The sequence below is a fragment of the Podarcis tiliguerta genome, assembly GCF_965153285.1.
Source record: "Podarcis tiliguerta genome assembly, chromosome: 6".
Classification (NCBI taxonomy): domain Eukaryota; kingdom Metazoa; phylum Chordata; class Lepidosauria; order Squamata; family Lacertidae; genus Podarcis; species Podarcis tiliguerta.
In genome coordinates, this window is record NC_139539.1 from 74,419,595 (window position 1) to 74,433,843 (window position 14,249).

Sequence of the window (14,249 nt, forward strand, 5' to 3'; positions counted from 1 at the left end):
GTACAAAAAAATCACAAAATGATTAAGGGTATGCGTACCCCCAGAAAAAAACACTGGATATACTCTATACTGGATATTTCTCTGAAATATAAAAATGCCTTCCTAGCGAAGGTGCTTTTGCAGTCGCCTCCCTGCTTCTCTTCCATGTCCCTGCCTCAGCTCAGAGAGGCATAATAATAATAATAATAATAATAATACCCTGCCCATCTGGCTGGGTTTCCCCAGCCACTCTGGGCAGCTTTCACACAGGCTTCCTCAACCTCCGCCCTCCAGATGTTTTGAGACTACAATTCCCATCATCCCTGACCACCGGTCTTGCTAGCTAGGAATCATGGGAGTTGTAGGCCAAAAACATCTGAAGGGCCAAGGTTGAGGAAGCCTGTTCCAGCACATATAAGAAAACCATATGTTTCTGCTCCCCTGCCCTAGTGGATCAGGCCCAACAAGGCACATTTGGTGGTTCCTGACACTGGCTGACTAGATGCCTCTGGGAAGCCTACAAAAGGAGGCACAGGGCAACAGCCCTCTCTCCACTTCTACTACCAATAGGCCAAATTCAGCTATTATGGAAACCCAAATAAAGATGGGGCAAGGAGGGCTGGGTGAGTGTCAGTGTGTTACCATGAACCAGACTCAGTCTGCATTAGGGGGAGCTTTTGAGTGTGTCGCTTTCTATCTAGGGAAGGTTGCAATGTTGTTATCTTCCTTCATTGATGGAAGGAGATGAGAGAGTCCGATAGGGAGATTATGTTTGTGTGATGATTCTGCAATGTATTCAAATAAGGAAGAGACGAGTGGAAATGCTACCACGCTACCTCCAGCAGGGTGGTCCAGTCAGGGAGCGTCTTCATTTCAGCTTGACAACAAAGCCAATTTTCCTGTGGGGAGAATCTGGTCACAAAGGAGTAGAATTGAGCTCCTAGACCAGTTCTGGCAAGGAGACACAAACAGTCAGAGCTCAGGTGGTCCAATATATGCCCACGTTATTATTGGTAAAATCTCGTCAAAGAACACAGTGGCTTCAGTCCACTGATGATATATAAGCAGTGTTTGTTCTATGCACTTAGAATATGGTTTGGTCTCATATCCAACTGTGCCACTATCTCAGTGCAATAAATCACTCAAAAGTGAGATTAGCCAGTTACACCTTCAGCACTGCAGGAGAATATGCTGATTTGCCTGATTAAAAATATGATGTGTTTGTACTGCAGATCTGATTGGCTATTTTTACTTTGGAGCCATACTATAGCTAGCACAAAGGTTAATTATTTCAGCAGTGTTGCTAATGCTTATCTGCAGAGCAAAATCATATTGTGTGGAGTTTAGCTGAGGTTATACTGGCCACAGTTCAATACAGCGGTAGATGCATTTAAGCCAGTTGAAGTAAATGCACGTATCCCTGCACCTAACCTTGAGTAGGACTGTGGCCATTGGCTATAGCAGAGCTTTCCAAACCGTGCGTTGTGACATGTTTAGTGTGTTGGCTGCAGTATGTAGGTGTGTCACCTGAATGCTCCCTGCGATCTGCCCGGGGTGGGAAAAGGATTAGTTTAACCTCCGGTTTGCTAGGAAAACTGAATTACATTGTCGCAAAATGATGCGTGTCTAAAAAGTTGGTCACCAACTTCAAAAGTTTGGAAAGTTCTGGGTTATAGAAGCATGCAGGCAGGTCAGGAATAAATTCCATTACATCTGTATTAAGGGATATTTAATCTTTCACGAGTTGATTATTTCATTTGTTCATGTTGGTGCTTTGATAAGATGAAAACTCTAGGTGACCATAATAGCTGAAATGTTATCTCACCATGTGCAAGCACACTTGAATACTGTGTACAGTTCTAATTGCCACATCTCAAACAAGGTTGTGCAATATACAGTTCTGAATAAGGGAACCACAGTGATCATGAGGCTTGAACAACTGCCCTATGAAGAAAGATCCTAACATTTCCTGGCTTTTGGGGGGGGGGTGAGTAATGGGGGGTGGACATGATAGATGTGTCTGAAACCAAGCATGTTGTGGATAAACTGAATAGGAAGGCCTTTTTCTCTCTTTCTCAAAATACTAGAAGAAGCTGGGGTCATCCAGCGAAGCTGAACACTGGAAGATGCAGAACAGACGAAAGGAAGTACCACTTCACACAGCACATAGTCACAACTATGGAATTTGCAACCACAAGCCAACTTGGATGGCTTTAAAAAGGGGATTAGACAAATGTTGTTTATCCTTGATGATTATGATCTCCCGCACTGGAGGCACCATGCATCTGAATACCGCTTGCCATGGAGTCCAGGTTGCGGAGAGAGCTAATGCATTCATGTTCTGCTTGCAGGTGTCGCATGGACATGTGGTGCCCACAATGGGAACAGAATGCTGGACTGGACAGGCTGTTCTTATACTCTTCCCTAATCCCTGTTGTTGCTCTATTGTTATTCATTTAAAAACAACAACAACCACCAAGTATATTGCAGCACTTTGTCAAAAGTTGTCTGTTTTTGAGATTCCTAATTATGGGTAGTATCCAGTGACGTCTCCCCACTTGTGAAATGGAATTCCACTTGTGTAATACAACATCTGGTTTCTCTTCCCCACACACCTTTACCCCACCCCCACAGGCCCAAAAGCCAATCTAGCAGGTTTCTCAATCCTCTGGAGCAGATTGTGGGGGTTGCAGGAGGAAGGGGAAGCCTGCTCATGCTAGCCTGGATCTCACTCACTCATGTATCAGATTTTCTTTAGGTTGAGCAATATACAGTTCTTTTTTATAAAAAACAAAAACTTATCATTTATAGCTGGGGGGAAAAGAATCTGTTGATTCCCCCCCCCCAAATCCTACACTCATAACATATATAGAAATATTTTCATAACTAAATAAATACATTTATATACATGTATTTATATACATCTCTATACATCTACACACACACACACACACACACACACATTTACAGTAATACCTCAGGTTACAGACACTTCTGGTTACAGCTGCTTCAGGTTACAGACTCTGCTAACCAAGAAATAGTACTTTGGGTTAAGAACTTTGCTTCAGGATGAGACCAGAAATTGTGTGGCGGCGGCAGCGGGAGGCCCCATTAGCTAAAGTGGTACCTCAGGTTAAGAACAGTTTCAGGTTAGGAACGGACCTCCAGAACAAATTAAGTACTTAACCCGAGGTACCACTGTACTTGAATGTTAGGGCCAATTTGCAAGAGCAAACTTCTTCCTGACCAGGGCTTGCCTACTTTGGGGGGCCCATTGGAAACATCTGCAAACTGTGATGCTCCACAACTGTGCACACATTGTAACCATAAGCACATGCAAGCATGCACAACCGAAGGCTTCTTTGGGCACATGGGAAGGCATCTGGGTTGCTCACAGGAGCTGTGGTGGCCATCCATGCTTGTATTGAACCTCTTCAGGGAGCTATCATGGGAGAAGCAAACTAGCTGAGCAAATAAGCATGCAGCTGATTCTGCGCCTCCCGAACGGACATCTCCCACACCAGAGAACAATTGAGAATGCTCACCTCGGAGCATGTGTTCTCAGAGACTATGTTTGCAGTCCTATTTTACTATGCACTCATTGCGTTTCCAGTGCTAGGTTTTTACTCCACGTTCATGTGACGTTATCCATGTGTCCTTCAAAGCCCCATCCTTTAAACTGCAGAAAGAAATCTCATCCCACATTTAGAAGGACTGAGAGGAGCTTCCAAACGCACAGCTGAGTGTAATTGTGGGCTATTTGTACTGCATTCATGGGCGTCCACAGGAATTTTTGGTGGGTGGATGAGGGTGGGGAGCAAAGTGAAACACTGCAAAGGGGGCTAGCTTCTGAAACAAAACAAAACAAACATGAGACTTGTAGTGCCTGTGCATTGCGCCTCACCTTGAATTCTACAGATGCTGAAAACTTACTTTTTCAAAAGAAATGAAAGCCGTGAACCTGGGGCTATGGTTCCGGGGCGGGGAGCAACCCCCCCCCCTTGCCCACCACCCATGCCCATTCTAGTAGGATTTAGACAAACATCCTGATCTTGGAAGTAATTAGGCATATGGAAGGCTATATTACCTCACGTTGGGTCAGGCAAGGAAGCCTGAGGGTTGGGTAGAGAGCATAAAAGGAATGGAATATTTCCCAACCCCACAGCAGTGGGACGAAACAAGCATATTAAAAGGGTAGGAGCAAATTGCACGAACCACAAAAGTCTTTGTGGAACTATTTGCCATTCACATATCGGTGGAGCGTGTACAACACAAGCCTAACAAACGTCCCCCCCCACCCTCGTTTATATTTTTCATAACTTGGACAAGGTAACAGTGAACTTCATTGGGAATAGCAGTGGAAGTGCCCTACCCTGAAAATCTCTGTTTTGAGGCTCCCCACTGGCTACCACTAAAGGGGGAACTGCTGTGGCATTGGGACCTTCCTTCACCGTGGTGAAGCCCCCTCCCCAACTGGTAGCATTCTTTGGTGGAGATTGGCGTGGGGAGAAACCATGCTGAGACACCTCAAGGACCATCTCTTTCCATATGAACCTACCTGGACCCTGAGATCATCTTCTGAGGCTTTTCCTCATGTGCCGCCTCCTCCTCGAGAGGTGTGGAGAGTGGTAACATGAGAACGGGCCTTCTCTGCAGTGGCTCCCCATCTGTGGAATGCTCTCCCCAGGGAAGTCCGCCTGGTGCCTTCATTATACACCTTTAGGCGCCAGGCAAAAATGTTCCTTTTTAACCAGGCCTTTGGTTGATCTGGGACGCGGGTGGCACTGTGGGTTAAACCACAGAGCTTAGGACTTGCTGATCAGAAGGTTGGCGGTTTGAATCCCCGCAACGGGGTGAGCTCCCGTTGTTCAGTCCCAGCTCCTGCCAACCTAGCAGTTCGAAAGCACATCAAAGTGCAAGTAGATGAATAGGTACTGCTCCAGCGGGAAGGTAAATGGCGTTTCCATGTGCTGCTCTGGTTTGGCAGAAGCGGCTTAGTCATGCTGGCCACATGACCCAGAAGCTGTACGCTGGCTCCCTGGCCAATAAAGCAAGATGAGCGCCACAACCTCAGAACCGGTCACGACTGGACCAAATGGTCAGGGGTCCCTTTACCCTTTACCTTTTTGGTTGATCTGTTTACATCCTATGCCCTTTTAAAATGTGGGTTGGGGGGGGCTATTGGGTTGTTGTTTTTATTTTATTTTTATAGTATATATTTTGTGGTTTTATATCTTGATTTTATTCTGTGAACCCCCCTGAGACCCCTGCATATAGGGCAGTTTATACATCCAATAAACAACAACAACAACAACAACAACAACAACAACACACACACACACACACACACACACACACACACGATATGGGGGCTTAGGATTGCACCGTTAGCCTAGATGCGACTTGATGTCTCCGGGACCATTCAATGTGGGTCTAAGCAACATCTCGATTCCTTCCCTTTCTCTTCGCGACTAACTTGACCCACTGAACTCAAGGGGACCCAAGTTCAGCTGACGTCTGGATCCAACCCTTTATGTCTAGTTAAAGTTTCCCGCGTGGCCGTGAAGATAAAGGCACCCCCGCCCCGCGCGTCTCATTGATAAGCGCGTGTTGCCGAGTCACAGCAATAAACAAAGCTCGGGGGGAAAGGCAGTGGCCCACCTTGGCCAGCAGAGGGCCCAGGCGCGGTCTTGAAGGCAGGGAGGGGCGAGCGCAAAGGCTCCACTTTGCATCCAGCAGTCAGACAGGCGGCTCGTGCGCAGGATCCCAAGGCTGCGCTGCAAAGAAAGGTGAAGCGAAGGCGAGGAGGAGTGGCCGCAGCAGGAATATTCGGAATGCGCCTAAGTCTGCTACGCTTTCTGTCTTGAAAGGCTCCTGTGCCTTCAAGAAGCTGACTTCGAGGAAGAGGCATTGCTCGGCTGCATCTTTCACGTAGGAGGAGGTCCCGGGTTCATTCCTTGACCTAGCCAGGTAGGGCTGGAGACTGAAATGTTGGAAAGCTTTGCATGCAGAACATCCCAGGTTCAGTCCAGGTTGGGCTGAGAGAGAGATTCTGGCATGGGTGTAGCCAAGGGAGGCGGGTAGAGAGGGGCAGCTGCCCCCCCCCCACGTAAATCAATAAAAATACATAGCAAACTGAGGTTCTCCCCCCCCCCAAAAAAAAGGTCTGCTCCCCTAACAAAAGACCTGCCCCCTCCCAAACAAAAATCCTGGCTATGCCCATGGACTCTGGTCTGAAATTCTGGACAGCTGCTGCCGGTCAGTGTAGACCAGGGGTAGTCAACATTTTTATATGTGAGCAAGTGTGGTGTAGTGGTTAAGAGTGTAATCTGGTGAACCGGGTTCGCGTCCCCGCTCCTCCACATGCAGCTGCTGGGTGACCCTGGGCTAGTCACACTTCTCTGAAGTCTCTCAGCCCCACTCACCTCACAGAGTGTTTGTTGTGGGGGAGGAAGGGAAAGGAGAATGTTAGCCCCTTTGAGACTCCTTCGGGTAGTGATAAAGTGGGATATCAAATCCAAACTCTTCTTCTCTTCTTATACCTACCGGCCATTAATGCATCTTTCTCGATGGTAAAATTTCCTTACCACCCACCAGAGCTCATGGAAGGAGGATTCAGCTTGTGCCGTAGAACCCCCTACCGCCCACCTAGAATCCTGAAACTAGTGGGCGGTAGGGACCAGGTTGACAATCGCTGGTGTAGACAATACTGAACGAGATGAACCAATGATCTTTATAGGAAGAGAACATAGTTTCCTATATTCCTTATATTCACTAGGTGAAGCTTTTCCAGTCAGTGCATTTTGGGGTTGATGAAAACTGCACCTGTTGAATGGGCTGCCTGCCTCGCAACTCTTAGCTGTGCAGTTAATGGGATGTAGGAAGTGGGGAGCGAGACAGAGAATGAGAGGTGTGTGTTGCACCCCTGGATGCAGTTTTACTGGCATCTTCACTATATACCTATAGATTGCTGGCATGCGGAATTTGTTAGCTTTGCTCCTTTGAGCTCATGTGTTTGAAAATGCTGTGTGAACGAGGTTGAGCTGGGGCCTGTGGCTTTATTCGTGCAAAAAGCATGGGAGATGTCATTCTGGGAAATGACCTCTCACTTTTTCAGTTTGCCCATTGTACAGAATGGAAAACTCAAGAGCACAGTGGCTCGCTGCTTTGATCCTGGCAAGTGTGCTAGGTCTGTGCCTGCCCACTCATACAAAGCACCCTTCACCGATTTTAGTGTTGCATTCCTTTCAAGGTGGAGGAAATTGTACCAGGCTGACGAAAGAAAGCAGTGGTTTATGCAATGCAAAGTCTAGAATTTGCTTCCACAGGAAATGGTAGTGATAGGCACTTTGGATGACTTTAAAAGGGTAAGGCTATTGATGGCTACTAGCCACAATGACTTTGTTATGCCTCCACTGTTGAAGTACAAGGAATCACAACTTGGGAGACTGCGTAGGCTCTTTTTATACAGTGGTACCTCGGGTTACATACGCTTCAGGTGACATACGCTTCAGGTTACAGACTCCGCTAACCCAGAAATAGTACCTTGGGTTAAGAACTTTGCTTCAGGATGAGAACAAAAATTGTGCTCCGGCAGCGTGGCCGCAGTGGGAGGCCCCATTAGCTAAAGTGGTGCTTCAGGTCAAGAACAGTTTCAGGTTAAGAACGGACCTCCGGAACGAATTAAGTACATAACCAGAGGTATCACTGTATACTTAAAGGTGAATCCAGAACCCCTTACAGACTCTAGTTCAGCCACATCTATATTACGCTGCTCACCTCCCAGTTCCCTAATCTTAATTTTGCTAATTTCATTACAGGTCAGATTTGTGTGTTCTATTGTATTTGCATAGCACCAAGCATTAAAGAACACAGCACTCTTTTAGGGGGAATAAATGGATGCTACCAGCACTCAAAGTAACTAAGGTTGCAATCCTATACACCAGGCACTTAGCCCTCGAGGTGCTGTGGGACAACAGCTTTCATCAGCCCAGCAAGCATGACCAATGGTCAGGAATACAGTGGTACCTTCGGTTAAGTACTTAATTCGTTCTGGAGGTCCGTTCTTAACCTGAAACTGTTCTTAACCTGAAGACCACTTTAGGTAAAGGGGCCTCCCGCTGCTGCCACGCTGCCGGAGCACGATTTCTGTTCTTATCCTGAAGCAAAGTTCTTAACCTGAAGCACTATTTCTGGGTTAGCAGAGTGTGTAACCTGAAGCGTATGTAACCTGAAGCGTATGTAACCCGAGGTACCACTGTAATGAGAATTGCAGTCCAACAAAAACTGCAGAGCACAGTGTTGGCTATGCCTGCTGTACTCATTGTGGCCTACTTCAGAGTAGACACGTATAGGGTAGAGCTACTTATTTTATCACTTCATGTGTATCTTACATTTGTGCCTCTACCTTTCTCCAAGAACGAAGGGCAGCTTTAGTTATATCTTTAAGTGCCCCTACTGAGAGTGGAAGAACAGTGAGCAAAACGCTAGGCTTTGTTGAAGGAGCACTTTGGTATCACTTAAAGTTTAAATCTTGAAGTGTTAGGCGGAGAGCTGCTCCTTAGGAATAGGTGAAAGGTAGGTGATGGATAGCTGCCTTTATAATGCATCGACTTGCAGGTGAGTGCCTCAGGTATTACTAACACTTAACAAGGTCCAGCAATTTCATAACGGGTGGTTTAAATGAGAAGGTATTTGGTCATAGTAGATCTTAAACCAGAACTGACTCGTCTGTGGAAATCACTGAGAGACATAGCTCCCAGCATCTTGTAGGTATCTCTGAACTGCCTCTGTGGAGAAGTATCTGATCTGAGAGGGAACATCAATGATCTAAAAGCTCTGTGGTGAGTTATCTGCGAAGGGAAGAACTGAGATTCAGCAGTAGAGCTAACGTTTGGCATGTGGAAGGTCCCAGGATCGATCTCTGGCATGTCCTGGTAGGGCTGAGAGAGAGACCCCTGTCTGAAACCCTGGAGTTTTTGTCAGTAGCTGCCAGTGTAGCAGAGCAGAGCTCCTTACCCAGCTTCCCAGCACAGAAATCACTGCTGGTAAGGGAGAGCAGGGGATGCGGGTGGCGCTGTGGGTTAAACCACAGAGCCTAGGACTTGGCAATCAGGAGGTCGGCAGTTCGAATCCCCACGACGGGGTGAGCTCCCGTTGCTCAGTCCCTTCTCTTGCCAACCTAGCAGTTTGAAAGCACAAAATGCAAGTAGATAAATAGGTACCGCTCTGGCGGGAAGGTAACCGGCGTTTCCGTGCACTGCTCTGGTTCGCCAGAAGCGGCTTAGTCATGCTGGCCCCATGACCCGGAAGCTGTACACCGGCTCCCTTGGCCAATAAAGCGAGATGAGCGCCACAACCCCAGAGTCGGTCACGACTGGACCTAATGGTCGGGGTCCCTTTACCTTTAGAGCAGAGAGGTGGGGGGGGGGGTCAGTGCGGTGTGGACACAGGGAATTGCAGATTGATTCCGCCGTTGTGCCTGCACCGCACTGACCTCGCCATTTCCTTTACTGGCAGCAGCAATCTCCACATTGGGAAGCCAAGTAAGTGACTTTGCCCTGCTCCTCCTGGCTGCCCACTCCTGGCCTCTGATGGTCAGTGTTGACAGTATTGAGCAGGACAGACCAGGATACTATGGATAGTTGTGAATAGTCATCCTTAGTTTAAAAATGCCAAACTTGAAAATTATTATTATTTCCCCTATTTCTCTCTTTGTCCCACCCTAACCTCCAGGTCCTTAATTTGCTCTCATATTTGTCTGAAGTTTCACTTTCATGTGTCAGAAATCAATAGGCAACAGAACCCTGTGACAAAGTTCATTTTTAATTGGAAGAAGAATGGCTATTTATTTATTTTTAAAAGCTGGATGGGTTACGTGAGATACGTGCAGCCGGGAGACTTTAGTGGTTTGGCTCTATTCCTGAAGTCTTAATCTCAGAAACAATGAAAAATGCTGAATGAATTGAAAGCTGATAAGTTTAAAAAGAGACCCGCCCACACGTACTTAAGAGCTGCGTGTGAGCTGCGGGTCAGTGCCTCTTATTGGTATGGGGCAGCGCGGTGATGATATGTTAATGAGCCACTCTACTTGTGCACCCATGCAAGCCCCGACATCACCACCTTTGCACCACTCCTGGAATTCTGTGTAATGTGGAAATTTGCTAACATCTATGGCAGGCCTGGTGAGGAGTACCCAGAGACTATACAGGCTTCCAGACAGCAGACCTAACATGGTCAAGTGTCATTTACATTTTTCCAAACGGGTAGCTGGCAACAAGCTTTTAAGAAAAACAGATTTTTTTCCTGGAAAGGGTAATAAATCCAGATTAAACAGGGGTGGAGTAGGGAAATACGGACTGACGTTTTGCGGCCAATGGCATCCTATGAATGCTGGGGGGGGGGGACACCCCCAAAACAAATTACATGAGGACACCCATCGCACAGTGCAGAACTGGCCCTGTTGCAGCTGCCATATTATACTCCTTCTTTAGTGTAAACCCAGGAACTCCCTGCCCATTGACCTCAACCATGTGTGCCTTCACTGTATCTCCCTTTAGGTAAAAGGTAAAGGGACCCTTGACCATTAGGTCCAGTTGTGGCCGACTCTGGAGTTCCGGCACTCATCTCTCTTTATTGGCCGAGGAAGCCGGCGTACAGCTTCCGGGTCATGTGGCCAGCATGACTAAGCCGCTTCTGGCGAACCAGAGCAGCACATAGAAACGCCGTTTACCTTCCCGCCGGAGTGGTACCTATTTATCTACTTTCACTTTGACGTGCTTTCGAACTGCTAGGTTGGCAGGAGCAGGGACCAAGCAACGGGAGCTCACCCCGTCGCGGGGATTCGAACTGCTGACCTTCTGATCGGCAAGTCCTAGGCTCTGTGGTTTAACCCACAGTGCCACCCTTTGGCACTTGCTAAAACCATTTTTATTCAAGCAAGGCTATTCAGACATGTAGAAGCCGTCATGTGTTTTTAATTTAATTCTAGCTTAATGCGGTTTTGAATTATTTTTAGTTTTAAATGCTTGATTTTCACTGTTTCTCACTCTTACTTTTATTGTTTTATTACCATCAAGTAGTATATAAATGTTGTGAAATAAAACAACCTCCCTGTGACCTCACCTACTCTGCTTTGGTGACCCAGCTGCTGGTGTCTCCCCACGCAATGAGCAGTGTCTGCTTCCAGGAATCAGGGAAATGGATTGGGGGCTCCTGCCAACCCTGGCATCTGCCACCTGAGGCAGCTTCATCACTCCAAAAGCAGGACTGACCCTGGTGGTCTTAATGACAATGCATAGGACGTTCTCCCAGGTACAACAACTTTGTTGTTGGAGTAAGCAAATCAGTTAGTGCATAGTGTATTATTACCACCTCGTTGCCTGTTCAGCCCCACCCAGTGCATGTCAGCACAATAGCCAAAACAATTCATTGGCATGGTGGAAGGTTTGGATTTTTGGGCTCACTGTGTATTTCTTCTTGCACCCAGAGGCTTGTAAGTGTGCTGCTCTATGAATGCATGTGCTTGTTCCAGCTTGCTGAACAACTGCTCTGGTTTACAGTTGCTGCTGCTGTAATTCACCTTGTCTCTGGTATCAGCGGAACACCACATAAATAGCATTATTGTGCCCCTGGTCTCTTGACTGGTGACTAGGGGCGGCCACCAAGACCATATAACACCGGTCCTGAAAGACCTACATTGGCTCCCAGTATGTTTCCAAGCACAATTCAAAGTGTTGACCTCGGCCCAGTATACCTGAAGGAGTGTATACCCATCGTTCGGTCCGGACACTGAGGTCCAGCTCTGAGGGTCTTCTGGCGGTTCCCTCACTGCGAGAAGCTAAGCTACAGGGAACCAGGCAGAGGGCACCTGCCCTGTGGAACGCCTTCCCATCAGATGTCAAAGAAATAAACAACTACAGTGGTACCTCTGGTTACATACTTAATTCATTCCGGAGGTCCGTACTTAACCTGAACCTGTTCTTAACCTGAAGCACCACTTTAGCTAATGGGGCCTCCCGCTGCTGCCGTGCCACCGCCGTGTGATTTCTGTTTTCATCCTGAAGCAAAGTTCTTAACCTGAGGTATTATTTCTGGGTTAGCGGAGTCTGTAACCTGAAGCGTATGTAAACTGAAGCGTATGTAACCCGAGGTACCACTGTACCTGACATTTAAAAGACATCTGAAGGCAGCCCTGTTCAGGGAAGTTTTTAATGTGTGACATTTTAATGTATTTTTAATCTTTGTTGGAAGCCGCCCAGAGTGGCTGGGGAAACCCAGCCAGATGGGCAGGGTACAAATAATAAATTATTATTACTATTACTTAACTTCACCTGCCAGGAATTTCCTTGGGTATTTGAGAAAACTGCAAGTCATCTTGAGTCATCCAAAGCTAATCAGTTTAAAAATATTAGGGGCAGAGGTTTAAGTACATGCCTAACTCCCCCACTGGAAACAACAATATAATTTTAGTACACTAACTTTTTGATTTTTTTTATTAAACGTATCTATGTCTCCATCTAATTTAAAAATGCCAGAGCAGTTTATAACAGAGTAAAAATGCCTAACTTTGACTGAATACATAGGTATTTGCTGTCTGCATCTTCTGTCAGCATCGCTCTTGAGCCAGTGCCACCAACTGGACTCATACACTTCAGCCCGACTGGGCTAGGCAAGCTGGGTAGCACTTCCAGAGACCACCTTCTGCACAGGAACAGGTCAAAGTGCTGTGGACTCACAGCTTAGAGTTGTGAGCACCGGATTCACTCCAACAAGAAGACAGTCGTCGCACAGCAGAGTATAGCAGAGCATAAACGACTCGGAGAGCAGCTCTGTAGAATATCTTCTTTATTCTATCTACAACTATAATACACAACTATGTACAGAGCTAAATGAGGTCTAAGCAAAAATTCTGAACTGCACTGAGTGTCTGCAGCTGCTCTTAGCAGCAACCTTATCTATACATACGATCTCTCTCTAACAGTCTCTCTCTCTCTCTTTGATGTGAGGCTGGAGCGGAATATGTAGGGAGCAGAAACTGCCCCCTCCTCTCTGGAGAATCAGCAGATCACATCAGCAGATTCTTGGATATGGGAGGAGTGAAATCTCCTCATCTTCATGGATGCAAAATATACGCTGTCTGAAGTAATGTGTTATTCTGTGGCTTATCATCTGAAAGTGTCTTTCTTTAAGCTTAATTTTTAGCAAAAGTCTAAGCAATTGAGCAGGGCTGGGGAGCCTGTGGCCTTCAAGGTGCGGCCGGACTGCAAATCCCATCATCACTGGCCATTGACCATGATGCTTGCAGGTTCTCCACCCCCGTAACAGAGGATATTGAGATATCCTTCCCCCATTTGCCTTTAAGCCTGCTTGTGCAATCGTCTGTTATCCTCACTTAAATGTTTCAAATGTTTTGCTTTCTTCACAGATGGAAAAGTTGGCTAGCTTCTTTCTTTTATGGGGAGCGTTTTCTTCAGGAGTCCTCGGCTATTCAAATGGAAAAATCAGTGCGGCTTGTAGCTCTATGGTTCCTAGACACGGACTCACTGCACAGAACTCTGCACCGCCATATGCCATCTCCACCTCCCAAACTTCATTTGCCCCAGGAGATGAAATTATAGGTGAATTCTGAACCATTTGTTGACTGCGATGTAAACCAAAAGTGATGTCAAAGGTCCACTCTAGGAAGTGCTTCCTTCCCACGCTCCCTGCCCCCCCTATGTCTCTACTTAACATCAAACCTTTGTTAAATAACTTTTGATCTCTAAGCCAAGGACGGGCAATCTGTTGCACTCCATAAATAGCCTTGACCGTCATTCCTGACCATTGGCCATCTGGCTGGGGCTGATGGGAATTGAAGTCTAGCAATATCTGGAGGGCAGAAAGTTCTCTATCCCTGGTTTAAGCCCAAATGTGAAATGAACAGGATCCAAATTGCTCTGTGGGTGTGCATGTACAGTGGTACCTTGGGTTAGGAACTTAATTCGTTCTGGAGGTCCGTTCTTAACCTGAAACTGTTCTTAACCTGAGGTACCACTTCAGCTAATGGGGCCTCCTGCTGCCGCTGCGCCACTGCTGCACGATTTCTGTTCTCATCCTGAAGCAAAGTTCTTAACCCGAGGTAATATTTCTGGGTTAGCAGAGTCTATAACCTGAAGCGTATGTAACCTGAAGCGTATGTAACCCATGCCTCCCTGCCCTCTGCCCCACTTTTTGTTGTAGCCCTTCACATTAGATTCTCTTTTTTTGACAATCTCAGTCTGTTGGGGATG

The 14,249-nt window shown here is 46.7% G+C and overlaps 1 protein-coding gene across 2 annotated transcripts in view; it reads left to right on the forward strand.

Annotated features, from left to right (window-relative positions):
- Positions 1 to 5,691: 5,691 nt before the first annotated feature.
- The window catches only part of LOC310679540 (putative ferric-chelate reductase 1), a 29,998-nt gene continuing 21,440 nt past the window's right edge, over positions 5,692 to 14,249 (forward strand). The window contains exons 1-2 of one of the 2 annotated variants that reach the window (XR_014512326.1): positions 5,692 to 5,949; positions 13,406 to 13,598. Coding sequence is in view for 1 of the 2 variants with exons in the window: in XM_083444935.1 (XP_083301061.1) it covers positions 13,406 to 13,598 (193 nt within the window). In the remaining variant the exon portion in view is untranslated. The remainder of the gene's footprint in view (positions 5,950 to 13,405; positions 13,599 to 14,249) is intronic. The other variant, XM_083444935.1, reaches the window with a different exon arrangement.